This window comes from Gorilla gorilla, chromosome 1 (genome assembly GCF_029281585.2).
Source record: "Gorilla gorilla gorilla isolate KB3781 chromosome 1, NHGRI_mGorGor1-v2.1_pri, whole genome shotgun sequence".
NCBI lineage: Eukaryota > Metazoa > Chordata > Mammalia > Primates > Hominidae > Gorilla > Gorilla gorilla.
In genome coordinates, this window is record NC_073224.2 from 203,976,716 (window position 1) to 203,999,673 (window position 22,958).

General features: G+C 37.1%; 1 protein-coding gene across 5 annotated transcripts in view; it reads right to left on the reverse strand.

The window, feature by feature from the left end:
- AGO3 (argonaute RISC catalytic component 3) overlaps positions 1-22,958 on the reverse strand; it is a 136,381-nt gene that overhangs the window by 74,171 nt on the left and 39,252 nt on the right. For 4 of the 5 annotated variants that reach the window (XR_010131654.1, XM_019015255.4, XM_055391638.2 and 1 more), the window contains 2 exons: positions 20,983-21,191; positions 19,702-19,838 (listed from right to left, as the gene is read on the reverse strand). Coding sequence is in view for 3 of the 5 variants with exons in the window: in XM_019015255.4 (XP_018870800.1) it covers positions 19,702-19,838; positions 20,983-21,191 (346 nt within the window). In the remaining 2 variants the exon portion in view is untranslated. Of the gene's footprint in view, positions 1-8,684; positions 8,764-10,505; positions 10,521-19,701; positions 19,839-20,982; positions 21,192-22,958 lie in introns of those variants that run through there. The other variant, XM_063700437.1, reaches the window with a different exon arrangement.

The window sequence follows — 22,958 nt, forward strand, 5'->3', positions numbered from 1 at the left end:
AACTGTGGTAGCCAGCCTTTGAGATGGTCCCCAATGAGTCTTGACATATGGGACTCACAGCTTTGTACAGTCCCTTCCCATACTGAATATTAAGTAATCTGAGTAACCAATAGGGTATTATAAAAATAAAAGAATGTAACTTTCAATGCTAGGTCTTAATGTTATTATATCCTCCGCCTTGCTCTCTCATGCATTCCTGCTCTGGAGGAAGCCAGCCACAATGTTGTGAGGATACTTACCCAGCCTTATAGAGAGGTCCACATGGCAAGGAACTGAGGCCTCCAGAACTAAGTTGTTACCAATTAAGTGAGTCCTACTGGAAGTGAATCCCCCCAGGCCCTGTAAGGACTTGAGATGAATGCAGCCTCATGAATTAGAACCATCGAAGTCACTCCTAACTCATAGAAAATGTGTGAGATAGTTTATTGTTTTGAGTCACTACATTTTGGAATAATCTGATATGCAGTGGTAGATAACTAACACAGATATAAAATAAGACTTAACCATCCAAACATTTATTAAGTATATACTATGTCACAGATTCCTTTATGGGTTGAAATTTAAAGATAAACCAGACAAAGCCCCCGCCCTTTAATAATAGATTCTGGGTTAAGATGGCAGATTAACAATGAGCATCTATTATCATTCTTCATTTCATTCCTTTCTCAAACTCCACTGTAACTATGAATTTAAAAAAATTTAAGGTACAAACCTAGAAGGAGAACAGAACAGGGGATATATCAACATTCTGAAAGATGAAAAGCAAGTGAGCAAGTTGGTGATAAAAGGATGGGAGTGATGCAGAAAAATAAAGAGAAAAGCAGTCTGAGAAGCAGGTAGAGTCCTATATCCTCTGTCTAGCTCACATTGATGAACAGCTGCCTCTTGTTCATCCTTGCACAGATCTGCAGGCATACTAACTGGAAGAGATACAACAAACGCTCCCTGGAAGAAGGATGCCAGACACAGGTGAGAGCACAAGATTGTACCAAAAACAAGAGATTAAATGACTTTAACATATTAAATGCTGAATACAGAAGTTCCCCCAGCTAGAACGCCCAACTAGGCTTCCAGAATGCAGGCAACCACACTGCTATCCTTTAGGCAGGAGTTTAGAAGACTCACCTTTGGACAACCTGACCAGCCAAGAGAAGAGACCTAAGGATCCTAACATTGTAGATTCCCCAACCTAAGCCCTCTGAAATCACCCTATGATGAGGCTCAGAGTCAACAAACCCTATCCATGCCTTCAGAGCATTCAATGTTTTTAGATTAACACTGAATAGACAGTAATCAAGAATACTAGATATTGGATGAAAGCCTCCAAAATGGAAGACAGAGATCAAAACAAACAAAAAGGAATTTGGGGGAAGCATAAGCATGTACAGGAAGAACTCCAAAATAAATTATGCTCAGAGAGCTAAGAGAGGATACTGCATCTGTGAAACAAGAATAGCATGCTATGAAAGATAACACTTAGGAAATAAAACGTGTGAATTTTATGGTATGTAAATTAAACGTCAATACAGCTATTTTAAAAATGGAGTGATGCTTTCGAATTTCTGAAGAAAAATTATTTCCACCACAGAGAGAGCTAAACTATCATTTTAAGTTTGCTGATAAATACATTTTCTAATATATAGATATATATTATATATATTTTATATATATATATATATAATACATATATATATATAAAATTTGCTCCCCAGGTACCCTATTCTCATGAAGATTCTGAAAATTTTTTAAAAAGAAATAAGATTATAGAACAAAGACAAAAGGAATTCCCAGGGCAACAGTAAAGTGTGATCTCAAGAAGACAGCTGCGCACCAAACACAAAGGGCATACCTCAACCAGACTGAAACAGTGAGAATCAAGAGACAGATCTCATGAAGACTGTCACTCAGATTCCTGCAGCCATTACTGTTTTTGTTTTTGGAGATGGAGTCTCACTCTGTCGCCCAGGCTGGGTGCAGTGGCGCAATCTTGGCTCACTGCAACCTCCGCCTCCTGGGTTCTCCTGTCTCAGCCTCCCGAGTAGCTGGGACTACAGATGCACACCACTATGCCCGGCTAATTTTTTGTATTTTAGTAGAGACGGGGTTTCACTGTGTTGGCCAGGCTGGTCTTGAACTCCTGAGCTCAGGCAATCTGCCCACCTCGGCCTCCTAAAGTGATAGAATTACAGGCGTGAGCCACCGTGCCCGGCCTTATACTGTTTTTCTAATGTGAAGATAGCCCGCCTGGGTAAGCCTGATCCAGATATCTTTAGTTGGTCTTGTTTGACCTCATGTTGCTAAAGTTCTTGCCCAGATGCCTGAATCAGCTGATAACTCTCATTCCACCCCAAAGAAAAGTTCTGCTTTGATCTACCTCTGAAAGGATTAATTTGAATATTATAAAATCAAATTATTTCTCAATCTTAGCAATCTTATACCTGAACTCAAGACAAATACATAAAGTAAGCAACACTAATACTGTGATTAATAAATTTACTAGAATTTTTTATTTACTAGAAATTTTTATTTACTAGAAATCTGTTTTCCTTGCAAAAGCAGCAGTGTAAACTTCTAACTACTTTGCAGAAATAAAATTATTAAATTCTACAACCATTAACATATTCTGACTACTTTTTACTAAAAGCAAAATGGGATAGTGAATGTTTTACGGACAGCTACATTTTACTGAAAAGTAACAGTAAACAAAAATAAAATTTTTTCTTTTTGAGATGGAGTCTCTGTCGCCCAGGCTGGAGTGCAGTGGCGCAATCTTGGCTGACTGCAAGCTCTGCCTCCCGGGTTCACGCCATTCTCCTGCCTCAGCCTCCCGAGTAGCTGGGACTACAGGCGCCTGCCACCACGCCCAGCTAATTTTTTATATTTTTAGTAGAGACGGGGTTTCACCGTGTTAGCCAGGATGGTCTTGATCTCCTGACCTTGTGATCCACCCTCCTTGGCCTCCCAAAGTGCTGGGATTACAGGCGTGAGCCACCGTGCCTGGCCACAAAAATAAATTTAACTAATGTGCCTAAGATCTGAGATTTGCCTGCCAGGGATCTTGCTTCTTAAGGGATGCAGTACAGAGCTATGTTAAAGGTATAAGCACTGGAGTCAGAAGAGTTGAACTTCTCCCGCTTTAAATATAAACTATGTGACTTTCTGTCTCTAAACTTCAGTTGATGATACTACCAACTTATACAACTGTGGTGGAATTTACATGCAACACTGTAATATTAATAATTAATATAAAATGCTTAGCATTCTATCTGGTACATAGTAAGAGGTAAATAACATCTTAAGGGAGATATAACTAACAAACATCAGATTCACTATGATGGTCTTTTTATTTTTTTTGAGACAGGGTCTTGTTCTGTCACCCAGGCTGGAGTACAGTGGTGAGATCATGGCTCACTGGAACCTCCACCTCCCGGCTCAAGTGATTCTCCCACCTCAACCTCCCGAGTAGCCGGGATTACAAGCTCACGCTATCACGCCTGGCTAATTTTTATATTTTTTGTAGAGACAGGGTTTCACCATCTTGCCCAGACTGGTCTCAAACTCCTGAACTCAAGCAATCCACCCACCTCAACCTCCCAAAAATGCTAGGATTACAGGTATAAGCTACCATGCCCAGCCACTATGATGGTCTTAAAATCTGTGAATTACAATAATAAAATGCAAGTTGCAAATGGGCTGGCCTCAAAACAAGCTAAAGAAATATTCTTCATTTCATCAAATCTAAGATGCCATTGATGGTAAGGTGCACCAGTATTTTATGTATTCTTTAAAAAGAAACCTGCCAACTGAACTGTGACAAACGATCAATTGTAAGATATCTCCCAATTTCAGAGATGTTGAAATGTAAACAAAAAATTTTGAGTCTTAGATTGGTAAAATACAGTAAGTTTAATTACATAGTTGAAAGTTAGGCTATTAAATGCCAATAGAACAATCATTCTCAAGACCAATCACACAATTAGAGAGAATTGCTCCCTTTCTTAGAGTACTCTTCCATGCTTATTTCCATCACCAATTTCACCTAGCTCCCATCTGTCATTTCCTGAGGGAAACATCCCTCAACCAGTGAGACTACAATGGATCCCTCCCTTTTATGCTTCCATTGCACTTGGTATTTTCCTTTACAGTACTTATTATAGTGCTCAATTACCAGTCTTCTCCAGCTGATTTCAAGTTCAATAAAGGCTGTTTAGTTCAGTGCATATACCACGTACAAGGCTTGCAAAATCAAAATCACGCAAAAGCAAAATGGAAATGTAAGCAAGTAAGATGGTCAGTGCAATATTTCTCATTATTTTTCATAGCATTTTATTGGCAATTAATAAACCCTTGTTGCAGCCTTTATGGAAAACAGTATGGAGGTTCCTCAAAAAATTAAAAATAGAACTACTATATGATCTAGCAATCCCACTTCAGGGACTACATGCGAAGTAAATAAAATCACTATCTCAAGGAGACCCCTGCACTCCCATGTTCACTGCAGCATTATTCACAACAGCCAAGATATGGAAACAACCTAAGCGACCACTGACAGACAAATGGATAAAAAGAATGTGGTATATACATAAAATGGAATATTATTTAGCCTTTAAAAGAAGGAAGTCTTGTCATTTGTGACAACATGGATGAACCTGGAGGATATTATGTTAAATAAAATAAGCAAGACACAGAAAGACAAATACTGTATGATCTCACATGTGGAATCTAAGAAAGCTCAACTCACAGAAACAGAGGTTAGAATGGTAGTTACCCAGGGCTGAGGGCTGAGGCAAATGGTGAGATGTTGGTCAAAGTGTATAAACTTTCAGTTATAAGATGAGTAAGTTCTGGAAACCTAATGTACCGCATGGTGACTATAATTATTATTGTATACTTGAAATACGCTGAGAGTAAATTTCATGTTCTTATGTCTCTCACATACCTATGAGGTGATTGTTATATTCATTAGCTTGATTGTGGTAATCATTTCACAATGCATATGTATTATCAAAAATCACATTGTATACCTCAAATACATGTAACTTTTACTTGTTAATCATACCTGAATAAATTAGCTGGGGGAAAAATAAACCAACTTCAAATGTTAGGCTTTATTTCCATTTCATTAAGTTACCATAGGTCTTTTTCTTTTTTTTCTTCGAGACAGAGTCTTGCTCTGTCACCCAGGCTGGAGTACAGTGGCAAGATCTCAGCTCACTGCAACCTCTGCCTCCCAGGTTCAAGCGATTCTCCTGCCTTAGCCTCCTGAGTAGCTGGGATTACAGGTGTGCGCCACCATGCCCAGCTGATTTTTGTATTTTTAGTAGAGACGGGGTTTCACCATGTTGGTCAGGCTGGTCTCGAACTCCTGACCTCGTGATCTGCCCACCTCAGCCTTCCAAAGTGCTGGGATTACAGGTGTGAGCTACCACGCCTGGCCCATATGTCTTTTTTTTTTTTTTAATCAATCTTATTTTTTTGCCTCCCAATGGCACAAGTTATACTTTGCTCACATAAACATACTCTCACATTTTTCTTAAATCTTTTTGGTCTATCTCTTCTCCCAACCCAGGCACCTTATTCCATTTCTCTTTTTTCTTCCTAAAAGGATCCAAAATCTTGAAATTGGTGTGTATTTGTCCCATCTGTTTTATAATTTTACTTTATTTGTATGTACCTAGTACATACATTTGTTCTAAGTTTATATAAATAATAACATATCCTTTTGCTTTTTTTTTGAAACAGAGTCTTACTCTGTTGCCCAGGCTGGAGTGCAGTGGCGTGATCTCGGCTCACTGCAACCTCCGTCTCCTGGGTTCAAGAAATTCTCCTGCCTCAGCCTCCCTAGTAGCTGGGATTACAGGCACACGCCACCATGCCAGGCTAATTTTTTTTTTTTTCTGAGACAGAATCTTGCTCTGTCGCCCAGGCTGGAGCGCAGTGGCATGATCTCGGCTCGCTGCAACCTCTGCCTCCTGGGTTCAACTGATTCTCCTGCCTCAGCCTCCCAAGTAGCTGGGACTACAGGTGCGTGCCACCACGTCTGGCTGATTTTTATATTTTTAGTAGAGATGGGGTTTCACCATGATGGCCAGGCTAGTCTTGAACTCCTGACCTCAAGTGATCCACCCGCCTTGGCCTCCTGAAGTGCTAGGGTTACAGGCATGAGCCACTGTGCCTGGCCCCTTTTGCTGTTTACTCACCCCCAAAATTTTCTTTCCTTTTTTTTTTTTTTTTTTTGAGACGGAGTCTTACTCTGTCACCCAGGCTGGAATACAGTGGTGCAATCTCAGCTCACTGCAACTTCTGCCTTCTGGGTTCAAGTGATTCTCCTGCCTCAGCCTCGTAAGTAGCTGGGATTACAGACGTGCACCATCACGCCTGGTTAATTTCTGTATGTTTAGTAGAGACAGGGTTAAGCCATGTTGGCCAGGCTGGTCTCGAACTCCTGACCTCAAGTGATCCACCCACCTTGGCCTCCCAAAGTGCTGGGATTACAGGTCTGAGCCACTAGGCCCAGCCCATTTTTTTTTTCTTTTTTCTTTTTTGAGGCAGAGTCTCAGTCTGTTGCCTAGGCTGGAGTACAGAGGTGTGATCTCAGCTCACTGCAACCTCCACCTCCTGGGTTCAAGTGATTCTCATGCCTCAACCCCCAAGTAGCTGGGATTATAGACGTGCACTACCACACCTGGCTAATGTTTGTATTTTTCGTAGAGATGGGGTTTTACACGTAGGCCAGGCTGGTCTTGAACTCCTGGCCTCATATGATCCGAAGGCCTCTGCCTCCCAAAGTGCTGGGATTACAGGCATGAGCCATGATGTCTGGGTACAACATTATTTTAATAATTCACATTGATACATATAGATCTGGTTCATTTATTTAACTGTTATGTAGTACACCACAATATTATGTAACTATTTATGTGCTGTTTATTCATTCTGCTACTGACAGGAATTTAGGCTGTTTCCAATTTTCTGCTATTACATATAATGTTTCAAGCACACATGTAAGATACCTCTTTATGGGTTTTAAGTTATGCAATTTCATCTTTACTTCATCTCTTCTAGTTGAGAATTGCTCTCCGGGGTAGTTGTACCAAATGGTACTTCTACAAACAATGTGTGAGAGTTCCTTTTACTTCATCCTCACCAACATTTGGTATTTCATAAGATTTTTCTTTTCACCTTGCACTTTTTGCAAATCATAAGGCTTTTTAATTTTACAAATCTGATGCGTACAAAATGGTAACACTGATTTCACTTGCAAGTTCTTGATTATTAATGAATGAGAATCTTTTCATGTGTTTACTGGCTATATGCATTTCCTATTTTGAGAACTACCTATTTTTCAATTTATCTGTTCTTATATTTTGTAAAGTTCTCAGTTATATGAGTTACAAATTTTCTAATGTTTTTAACTTTATTGTTTCTTTTGCAATACACAAGTTTTAAATTTTGGTCAAGTTTATCAGTATTTTCCTTTGCAGTTTATACTTTGTACTTTGTTTGGTGTTAGGAATATTCTCTCATTTTTATCCTAAAAGAATTTTGAAGATTTGCTTTTCATATTTGGGATATAATTCACCTAGAAATAAATTTTGTGTCTAATGTAAGATGGATCTAATTTTTTTAAAGTTAACTGTGTAAACACAATTTATTAAATATTCTACTCTTTCCCTACTGATCTGAAACACTACATCAGATATTTACAGTTTCCATAAACACATATGTGGCTCGTTTCTAGACTCTGCTTCATTAATCTGCCTGTTCCTGCACCTGAAGCCATGTGGTATAACTGTTACAGTTTTATAGGAAGTAGGGCAATTTCTGCTTTATTTTTCTTTAAAATTCTATTGGTTTTTCTTAGTCACTTATTCTTCCATATAAATCTTAATATCGACTTATCAAGTGTTATACTATACCCTATTGGAATTTTATTTTATTTATGTTTTTGGAGACAGGTTCTAATTCTGTTGCCCAGGCTGGAGTACAGTGGTGAGATCACAGTTCACTGCAGCCTCGACTTCTGGGCTCAAGCGATTCTCCCAACTGAGCCTCTTGAGTAGCTGGGACTACAGTCACACACCTCTATGCCTGGCTAATTTTTTTGTCTTTTTTTAGCAATAGGGTTTCACCATGTTGGTCAGAACTCCCAGGCTCAAGCAATCCTCCCACCTTGGCCTCCCAATGTGCTGGAAATACTGGCATACCCACCGTACCTGGCCCCCTATTGGAATTTTAATTAAAACTACATTTATAGATTAATAAGGATAATGTGTTTCATTAAATTTTCTTAGATCTTTCAATAAAGTTTTATAATATCTTAGAGACCTCAGAAATCGTTTATTCCTGAGTACCTCATTTTCAATCCAAACTCTTGATCTCATTATACTTGTTAAAGCTCAGCTAAGATATCACATACTACTACAAATATTTCTCTAACTTTTCAGGCTCATTTGATGCTCCTCCTCTTATGCTCTTGGATTTATTTATTCATTCTTTGTTTAATATGACCAAAAGTTGTGCTGGGCATAGAGGGTACACTGGTGAATAAAATGACAATCCCTTCATGGAGCTTTCGTTCTAATAGGAGAGACAGAACAATAAACACTCATAATTCAAGGTGATACATGCTATTATAGGGGAATTACACTGTGCTATGGGAATACAGAAGAGAAATACCTAACTCAGACTTGGGGGATGGCTGGATTGGGGGAGAAGGGTGTCAAACACTGCTTCTCAAGGAAGTAACATGTAGACTGAAACCTGTAAGAAGAACAGAAGTTAGCAAACACAATAGTGACTAAAAATCATAGCACTGATATCCTTGTCTCTTGATTTTATTGAAAAAGCTCTCATTGTTTAACTGTGAAATCATCTACTTTTTGTTTCTTTTTTTAGAGATAGGGGTCTCACTCTGTTGCCCAGGCTGGAGTATAGTGGCTCAATTACAGCTCACTGCAGCCTGCAACTCCTGGGGCTTAGGCTATCCTCCTGCCTTAGCCTCCCAAGTAGCTGGGACTACAGGCGTGAGCCCCTGTGCCCAGCTCATTTATTTTTTGGATATGTTTCCCCTCTTGGCTCTTTTGACATCATATTTGGTGTCTCATATTGCCTTGTATAATCATTACTTGCTCACTAGTTCTTTCTTTCTTAAATGCTAGTATTCCTCGACGGCTTTATCCTCCTCTTTCCTGTTTCAATCTAAATACTATTCCTAAAGAGTTTTTCCACTTCTATAGTTTCAAATATGGATTTACGTACTGAAGAGTCCCAACACTCTTACTTTCAGCTCCCACCATTATAGATTTTCATACCTAAATTCCTAAATATACACTAGATATGTCTATCTATATGTTCCATAGAATCCTCAAGCTTTGGACATGTTAACATTGATACATGGTATATACTGCCAACTAACCAGCAATAGCAGATCTACCTCCATATTCAGTTGACAGTACCACCATTCATACCTGGCAGAAAACTCAGAGTCAGTACTCTGAATGTACATTGGAGAGTATGACCTTCTTGGGAGCCAGTTTACATTATGGCAGTCACTGTACCTGAAAGTTGTTTCAAGGGCTGAATAATCACAGAAAATTTCAGACCAGGAGTGGAGGGTTTTCTTTTTATTTATTTTTGAGATGGGGCCTTGCTTTGTCACTGCTGGAATGCAGTGGCGCAATCATGGCTCACCACAGCCTTGATATCCTGGGCTCAAGCCACCCTCCCATCTCAGCCTTCCTAGCAGCTGGGACTACAAGTACGCACCACACCTAGCTAATTTTTTTCTTTTTCTTTTTTTTTTTTTTTTCGGTAGAGATCAGGTCTCACTATGTTGTTCAGCCTGATCTCAAACTCCTGATCTCAAGTGATCCTCCCGCTTTGGCCTCCCAAAGTGCTGGGATTACAAGTGTAAGCCATCATGGCAGGTGTTGTTTTTAATGTGTTAACTTGCTAGGCTACCAGCTGCCATTTGTTTAATCAAACACTAATCTAGGTGTTGCTATGAAGGTATTTTGTAGATGTAATTAAAATCCATAATCTGTTGACTTTAAGTAATGGAGATTATCCTGAATAATGTGGATGGGCCTGATTCAATTAGGTGAAAGGTCTTAAAAGTAGGGCTGAAGCTTCCCTGAGAGCAAGAAATTCCACTTATAGATAACTGCTTCAGCCCATGCCTGAATTTCCCTGCCCTTCCTGACAGCCTGCCCCAAAAATTTCAGACTTGCCTAGCTAGCCCCTACAATTGCATAAACTCTCTCTCTATACTTCCTACTGGTTCTGCTTCTCTAGTTGAACCTTGACTGATATGCCAGGCTTGTATTTTATTTGCAAAAACAATTCTTTCAAAAATCTAGTAAAGCTCTGGTCTATTTTTTTCCAATCCGTTCCATGTACCAGTACTACACCCAAAGTTTTTTTTTCTGGACATGGTTCTTAAACCTATTTTTTCAGCTTAATCCTTCCTCTCCATCCCACATTAGACCATCACCATCTCTTACCTGAACTAGTGATTGAAAAGCCTCCTAACTGGCTTCTCAGATTAGTTTTTTCTCCTCTATCTATTCTCCACACTGCTGCCAGAGGTCTCTTTCTGGAAAACAAATATGATCATGTCACTATCCTTCTTAAAAACCTTTGAAGTATCCCTATCTAAAGGATAGAGAGAAATTTTTTCTATTTCATTGATTTGTTTTTATCTTTTATTTCTTTCTATTCTCTTTGCATTTAATTTTCTGTGATTTTTCTAACTTGTTGAGAATGAATGCTTATGTCACTGATGCTTTTTTCTTTTATAATCGGCATTTCAAGTTTTAAATTCTCTCTAAGCATTGCTTTAGCTGATCATACCAGTTGTGATATGTATTGTATTCATTGTCCTTCAGTTCAAAATTTTCTCTGTGATTTCTTTAAACAAGGGGTTATTTAGAAATCATTTCTTTATTTTTTAATAGAGATGGGGTCTCACTATGTTGCCCAGGCTGGTCTCAAACTCCTAGGCTCAAGTGATCCTCCCACCTTGGCCTCCCAAAGTGCTAGGATTACAGGCGTGAGCTACCACACCCAGCCTAGAAATTATTTCTTAATAATTTTCAAAGCTGGACTTCAAGTTCTAGTAGGAACATAACAGCAGTTTAGTTCCAAATTTTCCCATCTTTCTCCTAGAACCTGTACAGAGCAACAAAAACAATGTTAAAAACAAAAAATACCATATATCTTTAGTGAAACTAGGGGATAATAAAAACCTAAAAATGCCAACTTATAAGTAAATATGACCCAAAGTACTTGAGACTAAAAGAAGCCACATCTGAGCATGAGAGAATGACAAGAAGTATAAAGGAATCTGGTGGGGGAATAGCACATATTTACTCCCAGAAAGAAAAGAATCTATACCAAGTGGGAACTACAATGTTTAGAACTGAGATTAAATGGGGGATTCTCAGAAGGAGGTAAGGAAAGGAGGTGCAGAAAGTGGCAGAACAATAAGTGGAGGGTGGTTTGGAAGTGACAGATCTCAGAAAGGACCACCCTTTTACAAGTGAGGCATGCTCTTTTGTAATTTCTTCTTTTGAAGTAGTTTCGAACTTACAGAAAAGTTTTAAGAATAGTACAAAAAACTCCTGTATACCTATCACAAATTCTTTAATTGTTAACATTTGAGGCAGGCAATTTAAAGGGTAGGAGGTGCATCCCTTGGTAGCAGAACTAGTCAGGACCTGGGGAACTCATGGCTGGTAGTTCACATTACTTAAACCCCTTAAGTTACTGAGAGGCATAGGAGATGTGGCTGCATTTTGAAGAAAGAGTCCACCAGAACAATGGAGGAGAGAGGCCTTGAGCACAGAAACCTGGAAAACTATCTTGCTCCGAAGGTGTTCCTAATGTTCCTAACACCCTTAAGTCCCTTCTAACAGATGGTTTGGGAAACTCATCTCATGTCAATATAAGCAACAAAAAAGTGGTAAGTATCCATACAATAATACCATAGAAAAAAATGTAAAAAGGCACCGCGACATCTCTGACAAAGAAAACTCAACAGACAATATCATCACAAAGCAGAGGAAAATTAAAACCCTACTTTTTACTCACATTGAAAAATTCCTAATGCAGTTATGAAGAAAAAGTTCAGAGCAGAAATTTAGAAACTCAAGGAGGAACTAACCAGTCAACAGGAGTTGTAGTGAAACAAGCATGGCAGAACTCAGAAAAGAAATGGAAGAAAAAGAATTTTAAGAATTAAAAAGATGAAGACTAAAATGCAATGAGCACATGGTAAAAATATACAACACCAAAGGCACAGTAAGAAGCATGTAGGATAGAAATTTTTTAAAAGTAAATAAAATGATGGATATAAAACTGACCCAAAATGGTCAACTAAGAAAACATCTAGTAATTTTACTGATGTCACTTAATAAAATAATTTCTAAATTATTTGGTATTTGGAAGAAATACTTTCAGTAATCACACACAAAAAAGCACACTCCTTCTAAGAAAAATAAAATCAAGCTGGCATCATACTTCTCTATTGAACAGTCAATGCCAGAAGACAGTGGAAAAATACCTACAAGGTACTCAAGGAAAAAGTGTGAGCCAACAATTCCACATCTAGCCAAACAGTCCTTCAGGAATAAGGCTACAGATAACTCAGGCCTTATTCATATGAGCATTTCTTGAAGAAAGAACTTGAGGACAAACTGAAACCAACAAATGACCAGAAAAATTTCAGCAAAAGGACTGGCAGTGAGCAACAATACATTTAATTGCAGATTTAAGATTGAAAACAAATGGAATGAAACTGTTACGTGGTCTAAGAATGTAGGAATTCGAATCAATGAATATATACAAATGAATGTTAAGAGTGGAATATATAAAAAGTAGAATAAGCTCAATGACTGCACCTCATGTGCAACAGGTAGGAGTCAAAGCTGAAAGTCAATCAGTAAAAACTTAAGCAACATGAAAGAATAAAATTATAAAGGGCAATAAAATAATACTATATTGGCTAAAACTAGTAGAAAGAAGGGAAGAGAATAAAGCTAATGTAACTGTTACTCAATTAAGGGAAACAAAAGACTGCTTTAAAACAGAGGAAGACAGGTATCATACGAAGGTATAAGTATAAAGATAACCACTGGGGGGAAAATCTTCCTAATATGAGGACTACCATTTAAAAAGCACAGAAAACACAACACTCAAAGTTTCAAAATATATACAAACGTAAAAAATGGCATAAAATAATTTTACAAAACCATGACCAATGGTTGTGTCTTGATAGAAAGATATGTCCTTCCTATCTATATCTGGCTTAATTCATCCACTAAACAGAAAAAAAGCTTTAAACTGACCCACAAAGCAAACCGTTCTATGCTGCCATCAAGATATACCTGAAAAAAAAAGTTAAAGGATAGGATAAAGTTCACAAAAGCATGAAGTGCAATCCTTTTATTAGATAATGTAGAATTTTGGTCAAAAAGTACAAAAAGAAAGTCACTTATATGAAGCTTATAATTCATAACGAAAACAGATATGAATATATATGCTCCTAATAATACAGTAGCAACATTCAGAAAATGGAAATTACAGGAGATAAAAGAACAGAAAGATATTAATAATAGGAAATTTATTTATCCTAGTCTGAGAGAACAAAAAACAAAACTAAGGAAATAAATGACATAAGCAACATAATCAAACTGGTAGCTCTGATGGATATTTCACTCTAACCTAATATATGAATATACCTTATTTTCACATAGCCATAGAACTATCACAAAAATTGACCGTATATTGGGCTACAAAAAATACCTCTGCAAACTCTAAAAGGAAAAATACAAACCACATTTTTTTTTTTCTGAGAAGGAGTCTCACTCTGTCCCAAGGCTGGAGTGCAGCAGCGCGATCTCGGCTCACTGCAAGCTCCGCCTCCTGGGTTCACGCCATTCTCCTGCCTCAGCCTCCCAAGTAGCTGGGACTACAGATGCCCGCCACCACGCCCAGCTAATTTTTTGTATTTTTAGTAGAGATGGGGTTTCACCGTGTTAGCCAGGATGGTCTCAATCTCCTGACCTCGTGATCCGCCCACCTCGGCCTCCTAAAGTGCTGGGATTACAGGCATGAGCCACCGCGCCCAGCCACAAACAACATTTTTTAACAACACAATGAAATAGAAATTCACAACAAATCCAGAAAACAAAAAGATCTTCAATCTGAAAATTTGAAAAGTCTCTCAAACAATATTTCAAGCATAGAGGAAATACAAATGAAATTTGTGGAGTTTCTAGAAAATAATATTACGTATTTCTAGTTTCTAGAATATAATAAAAATACTACATATTAGAAGCTTTGTAATACGGCTAAAACAGTGATCACCAGAAAAATAATTGTTTTAAATATTTCCACCAACAAAATGAAAGTACATGTTACTAATCTAGCTAAAATAGATAGAAAAATAACTTTTAAGAATAATTCCCATTGTCAGCAAGGCCTTACTTTCCTCAACATCAGTATTGTGTCCTAATCACGGACCAAAAAACTGAGCCTCCAGAATCCCCAGGAAGCTGCTCTATCCTCAAAGAATAGTAAGACTGTTGTAACTTGCTCTGTCTGTAAACACACTTCAGGAAGGAAGAGGAAGTTGGCAGATATATTTTCAAATGATCTTCAACACAATTCTTGAGAGTTTTCTAGTGAGTTTAACGTTAATAAAAAAAAAAAAAAATTGCTTTCAGGCCAGGTGCGGTGGCTCACGCCTGTAATCCCAGCACTTTGGAAGGCGGAGAGAGGCGGATCACCTGAGGTCAGGAGTTCGAGACCAGCCTGACCAACATGGTGAAACCCCATCTCTACTAAAAATACAAAAAAATTAGCTGGGTGTCGTGGCGTGCATCTGTAATCCCAGCTACTTGGGAGGCTGAGGCAGGACAATCGCTTGAACCAGGGAGGCGGAGGTTGCAGTGAGTTGAGATCGAGCCACTACACTCCAGCCTGGGTGACAACAGTGAAACTCAAAAAAAAATTGTGTCAAGAAATTTGGGTACCTTACTTCTCTAGAAAGAGTTCATCAAGATTTTATTTCATTGATTCAAGTATTTAAGTTGAAGTACTAAATATACACCTGAGCTAGAATAATAGAAAATATTCTTTATTATAGGTTTCAGTAATTCATTAATTGGGAAGACTATGTTACCAAAAAAGAAGTCAGGGCATAGGAAAAAAGGTTAAGGATTAAAGTATTTAATTAAACAATCAGCATTCATTAACTATACTTTGTTCTTAATCAGAAAGCACTCAATAAATACATTTTGTTTTCTAAAATAAATATTTATGATGCCATACCGTCTTTTTTTTAGTTTTTTGATAAAAAGTAATAGATGCTTATTGTTGAAAGCTTGAAAAAGATGGAGAAAAATAAATACCACTGAATTTCACTACCTGAAAAAAAAGTAAAAAGAACAAAGCATACATATGCAAAATAACAAACTGGGAAAACCACAGAAATACACAGAATTTCAAAAACTAATAGAAACTAGCCGGGCACGGTGGCACATGCCTGTAATCCCAGCACTTTGGGAGGCCAAGGCAGGCAGATCTCTTGAGACCAGGAGTTTGAGACCAGCCTGGGCAACATGGTGAAATCTTGTCTCTACAAAAAATACAAAAATTAGCCAGGTGTGGTAACATGTGTCTGTAGTCCCAGCTGCTCAGGAGGCTGTAGTGGGAAGATAGCTTTACCCTGGGAGGTGGAGGTTGCAGTGAGCCAAGATTACACCACTGCACTCCAGCCTGGGTGACAGAGCAAGACCCTGTCTCAAAAAAAAAAAAAAAAAAATCATAATAACGATAGAAACTACTTTGTAAAACTCTGTATAATTAAATTACATATGAATAAAATAATTTTCCAGTAAAATGTGAGCTACCAAAAGTGAACCTAAACAGCCTGAACAGACTTTTTTTTTTAAATTAAAAAAAAATTTTTATGGGTACATACTAGATGTATATATCTATGGGTTACACGAGCTTTTGATACAAGCATATAATGCATAATAATCAGATCAGGGTAAATGGGGTATCAATTACCTCAAGCATTTATCCTTTCTTTATGTTACCAACAATCCAATTATATTTTTAGTCATTTTTAATTGTACGATAAATTATTAGACTGATTTTCACAAAATAAATGAGGGAAGTTTTAAAACAGCTACCTAGCAAACCAAACCAAACCAAACAAAAAACAGCAGGTCACAAGGTTTTATAGGGGAATTCTACGAAATCATAAAAGAGCTGATAATATCAATACTATTTTAAAACTGTTATACATTTTAGAAAATGGAAAACTTCTGCATTTTTTAGGAAATAATACCAAAACTTGACAAAGATTGTACAAAAAGGGAAGGCTGCAGATTAATGACTTTTGCATGTTAATTCATAAAAGGAAAGTATTAGCAAACAGAATCCAGCATCAATTAAAAGAATCTAGGAGTCCTGGTTTGGTTCAATGTTTGTTAAAAATAAGAGAAATATCACATCATCAGCTCCATAGATGCTGAAAAGGCATCTGACAAAATTTAACACATACTCTTGATAAACGTACTTAATAAGAAACAGATATTCCTTAATATGACAATGTATACATACAATGCTTAATGCTTCTAGAGCAAGAAAGAAAAAGGACGCACATTAATCACTACTATTTAATCCTACCCTGTCTAATTAGTCTATATAATCTGATAAAAAAATTAGAGGTATAAAAATTCAAAGGAAGAGGTAAACTTATCACTAGTTGCAGGTGATGATTATAACCTAGAAGCCCCAATAAAATCACTTGAAAAAATACCACAAGCAATAATGGAATTCAATAACACAGAAAGAGAGAAAGTATACAGAAATCAAAAGCTTGAATATATATAAGCAATAACCAGTTAGTATCTATAAACCCATTTAATAGCAACAAAAAGGAGAAAATATCCTGGAATAACAAGAAATGGCCTGGGTGCAGTGGCTCACGCCTGTAATCCCAGCACTCTGGGAGGCTGAGGTGGGTGGACCACCTGAAATCAGGAGTTCGAGACCAGCCTGACCAACATGGTGAAACCCCATCTCTCTAAAAATACAAAATTAGCTGGGTGTGGTGGTGCATGCCTGTAATCACAGTTGCTTGGGAGGCTGAGGCATGAGAATTGCTTGAACCTGGGAGGCGGAGGTTGCCGTGAGCCGAGATCACTCCATTGTACTCCAGAGCGAAACTCTGTCTCAAAAAAAAGAAAGAAAAAAGAAAAGAAAGAAAGAAAAAAAAAAAGAAATGTGCAAAATTTATGTGAAGCTTTAAGATCTCTTGAAAATGAAAGTAATCTTAAACAAATAGAAAGACATAGTATATTCTTTGACAGAAAAGACAACACCTTAAATATGCCATGTCCTAACTTAATTTATAAATCTAATAGGATCTCAATAAAAATAACAATCTGTCCTCTCCCACTCACTGTCTCTAAACAAGGAATTTCTAAAGCTTATACATAAGAATGGCCTGGAAAACCCTGAAAAGAGAAAAATGGGACTAGTCCTATCAGATATTAAAAGTCATAAAAGAAATGACTGACCAATATATATGTATGTGTGCACACACCAACATACAAACAAACTTCTGCATGGCAAAAAAAAAAAAACAAAACAAAAAACTCCACAATACCAAAGGTCAAAAGACAAACAGCAACCTAGGTAAAATATCTGCAACTCATGACAGATGAAGAGCTAACTTCCTTAACTTAGAAAGCATTCTCAGTAAATAAGAAGACCAAAAATCCAATAGAAAAAAAAGGGCAAAAGATATAAACTAACAGTTCATTAAAAAAGAAACACAAGTGGCCCTTATATTTGTGAAAAGGTAGTCAAATACAAATTAAGAAGACACAAGAAAACTGTTTCTTGCAAATCTGATTGAAGAAAATCTAAGAGTTTGATGATTCTAGTGGCAAAGATATAAGGAAACTGGTACTCTCATTCATTGATGTAAAATATTTACTATCTCTATGGAGTGCAATCTGGCAATAATGATACAAATTACAAATATTAATACATTTGCCCTTAACTCATCAGTCTAACCTCCAGGAATTTATCTTACAGACATATCTTAATATACATAAAATGATGTAAAATAGAAAACAGTTAAAAATAACCCTAGTATACATCTAAAGAAAACTGGTTAAATATATCCCCTCCTCAATCATACATTACACAATGGTAGGTGCAGCTGAAAAAATGAGGAAACTATACCCTAATCTGGAAGGATCCAGGGATCCTTGGAGGAATGTCTAATTTCAGGTACTGGGCAGGAAATATAAGATGAGCAAGGAATATCCTGCTGTGCCCGAAAGCAAGAAAGCTTTCAAACATTTACGAATTTTCAATAGGACACTGAGCTTTTCCACAGAAAAATTCCACCTAATGCAAAAAGAATAACAGAAAAATTACCAGTTCGTAATCCCTAGTGAAATAAATAATTTGGGTCACAACGATCAGTGAACAGAACATTAGCAATTCAAAGGTTAATTAAGAAATTTACAATGGAGAGATCTCTGAATCTACTGATTAATCTCTGAACCTAGAGACTGATTTTTGAATCACTAAAATGGGACCACTAGATACTGTGTTTCCTAATATGACACGACATAAAGCACTTAAGCATTTTGAACCAGAATGGAATGAAACTTCTAAGCTAACTTTCATTTTCAGAAAAAACGGGATAGAGGAACAAGGTAATAACACAAGAAAACAAAAAGACAAAATCAGATTTGAACATATTCTACAGAACAAGTGACCGAGTTTTTGTAAAATGTCAATGGCATAAAGAAATAAGAAAACAGGGAAGGAAATGGGACTACTAGATTGCAAAAGGCACAATAATCAAATGTGATGTGTGGATCTTGTTTGGATTCTGATTAGAACCAGCTAACAAGAAAAAGGCATATTTCAGACAATCAGGGAAATCTGATTGTGGACAGGTATTAGAGGGTACAAATAAATGCTTGTTTATAATTTTCCTACATATGAAAATGTCATTGCTGCTATAAGAAAATATCCATAGTTTTAGAGGTACACATTGAAGTAATAGGGATAAAATAACATGCTGTCTGGAATTAGATTTAAAAACACTACTGTAGAGGAACAAATGTACTCGGATTATGCAAAGGTAGAAAAATTCTGACAATCTAAGTAATGGCTACCTATATGGTAGTTCATCATACTACTCTCTCTGCTTTTACATAAGCTTGAAAATATTTTGTAAGAAAACACCTAAAAACAAGAATGCAATTAGCATCACATTAAGACCAGCAGTGGGTATAACATCTGGGGGTCACCATGCCCAACAGAATTATCTTTCTTAAAATATATATTTCATAATAAAATGTTGGCTTAGAGTTAAAAGGGCAAAAGTGAGTTATAATAGAAGATTGCTCAGATAATCATCAGGGCTTTTAAATCTGTCTTCATGTGCTTGCTTCATGTTTAACAGCATTCCAAGGTAAGTTCTACAGGCTTTCTAAATGGAATGTAATAAAAATATAAAGGTTTCTCCAGTAGATCATAATACATGTCCAAATATTACTTCGAGACACCAGTATGTATAATTATATATAAAATTTATGTACACACATTATACAGAAATCCACCACCCAATACAGAATATGGCTTTAGTTCCCTTACCATCGATATTAAGCATCATTTTCCACATGGCAGGCCGAACAGACTGATGGAATCCAAACCACACTTCCCTGCCCCCTCCCAGAGGGTGGTCATATCCTTCTGGAGCGGAGAAAAATGAACGCCCCACAGGCGTGTATCTACAAAAATTAAAATGGCATGTTCAATCCTTTCCTTCTCATGCAAGTATTTAAATCTGCAGAGAAGGGGAGACTAGAGCACAATTAACATCATGATGCTTATCGTTATGAATATATGAAACTAAACATGTTCCAAATTTGAGAAAGCAAAAAGTATCCACTCTAAATGGAAGAAAATCTACTTAAATTTTCCTTTCTCAAAATTGTTGGTTGAAATAAGAATAAATTTTATTTAAAATAATTTCTTAAAAATAGGTTTTAAAAAGTTAACAGTTCTGACCTTAAAAATGTTAACAAGTAAATAATTATTGAACAAAAAGCTATTTCTATAAATGTGTTTGCAAGACATACTATTTTTCTTTAAAAAAAAACATACTGAGTCAGGTGTGGGGGCTCACACCTGTAATCCGAGCACTTTGGGAGGCTAAGGTGAGAGGATTACTTGAGTCCAGGAGTTTGAAACCAGCCTGGGCAACAGGGAGATTCCATCTCTACAAAAAAAAAAAAAAAAAAAAAAAAAATTTTTTTAATTAGTCAGGCATGATGGTGCATACCTGTGGTCCCAGCTACTCAGAAGGCTGAGGTAGGAGGATTGCTTAGGTCTGGGAGGTTGAGGCTGCAGTGAACCATGATTGTGCCACTGCACTACAGCCTGGGCGACAGAGTGAGACCATGTCTCTAAAAAAACCCAACCAAACAATAAAAAATACACGGGTACACATGTGCTCACACACAGGAGCATACCCTACACATGTGAGGTCCTAGGGTTATTAAAAAAAAAGCAATTCAACACAATTTGATATTGTTGTATAAACAGTGAAATTACTTTTAAAACAAGATAACTAAATAAATACATCTGAAAATAGATGTGTTAAGACTTTTAGATCCTAAGAGAAAGGGTGAGATATTTTTCTATAAAATTATTCATGAGACTAGCTAAGCTAATGACGTATAGTTACTTGCAAAAGCCAGATAATTTTCTGTAACGTACTCCTGTCAATGAATTTGTATGGATGCTATTCTTGTTCAACATTTCAGTTGAACAATCAAAATATATGACAAATAAAGGTTTAACCAAGGGAAGCCTGCACAATTCATTCTTGGGAGTTTAAAATCTAAAAAGAAAAAAAGCAGAAGCACCCACTTCATGGAGGGCAGATGTCGTAGCACCACATCAACGGCATGGACAGGGTTAGTGCTGATTGGCTTGTCTAATTCCAGTGGCTCAGGCAAGGTCCGTCCTGTCAGTACTTCATGCAGTAGGTGCCAACTCACCCGAGAGACAAATTTGATTGACACCTTGAAAGGTCGATCTTTTCCACCTTCCCCAGGTAAAGTAACGTCTAAATCTACCTGTTGATGGGAAAAGAGTCAACTGGTAAATGTTGAAAAAGATAAATACAATTATTTTAGATTTAACTTATAAAAATATCTAAGAGAAAACATGGCAAAAATAAAAGTCAATAGACTAAAATATACCATTTTTTTTTTGTAGATAAAATTTAAATAACATAGTTACTCGTGCCAGCATTATGTGTCATTGCAAAATACTGGAAACTACCCTAAATGCTCCAACATTTATGCAGCTATGAAAAAGGAATGATGAAAATCTCTTGAAACTGCCATGGAATAAATTTCCAAGCTATACTATTAAGTGACAAAAGCCAAGTACAAAAAATTACAAATATTATGACATCTTTTGTGTGAGAAAGGAGGAAAATATTCACATATCTGCTTACTTCTGCAAAAAGAAACACAGGAAGCATGAACCAGAAACAAAGAAACTAGTTACTTTCAAAGGATGGGAGGGAATGGACTGGAAAAAATAAGGACAGAACAATTCTGAGTATATGTTTTGGTATACTTTTGAAATTTGGAAGCATATTAAAGCTCTACATATTAAAAAAAAAAAAAAAGGCCAGGCGCAGTGGCTCATGCATGTAATCCCAGCACTTTGGGGGGCTGAGGCAGGCTGATCACTTGAGGTCAGGAGTTCGAGACCAGCTTGGCCAACATGGTGAAACCCTGTCTCTACTAAAAATACAAAATTAGCTGGGTGTGGTGGTGCATGCCTGTAATCCCAGCTACTCGGGAGGCTGAGGCACGAGAACCATTTGAACTCAGGAGGCAGAGGGTGCAGTGAGCCAAGATCACACCACTGTGCTCCAGCGTGGGCAACAGAGCGAGGTTCAAAAAAAATAAATAAATAAAATAAATATATATTATATATTTGTAAATTTATAATTTATAATATAAATTTATATATTATTTATAATTTATATATTTATAATAAATAAATAAATATATATATATATTTCGGCCGGGTATGGTGGCTTACTCCTGTAATCCCAGCACTTTGGGACGCTGAAGCAGGAGGACTGCTTGAGCCAGGGAATTTTAAACCAACCCAGGCAACAGAGCAAGACCTAGTCTCTACAAAAAATTAAATTAGCCAGGTGTGGTGGTGCACACCTGTGGTCCTAGCTGCTTGGGAGGCTGAGGCAGTAGGATCGTTTGAGCCTGAGAGGTTGAGGCTGCAGTGAGCTGTGAGTGTGCCAATGAACTCCAGCCTGGGTTACAGAGCAAGACCCTGTCTAAATAAATAAATAAATAAACAAAGGGAGGGAGGGAAAAAATTAAAACAGAATATCATAAACAGAATCAAATGAACCCAAATAAATTTCAAATAAATAACATAACCACATTGAAAGAAAAGAAAAAGCAAGCACTAATTCAAGTAACTCTTGAACACAGTATGTATACTGACAATAGTCTTAATTCTAGGGGTAGAGAAAGGGTGGATTTAGAAGAATTGCATACAAAATAAAGCCTTGAATCATTAGTAGGTTTGTTTTCTGTAGTGGTCTGAGTATAGCAACTCACAAACTATTTTATATGTACTGTAGGACTGAGCAAATGAGAAGGAGTGGTGATATTTTGAGGAGCCAGGAATCTAACTAAGGAAGAAAGATACAAATATGGCATGGAGTGAGGAAAGGAAGAATCCCATGGGACATGGACTAGAATTGGAAGAATTGGGTGTGAACTCACGATTTCCTATATATATGTGTTAGATTTACCATATAAAGTGTAATATGTTTTTATTGTCTGTTTTATTTA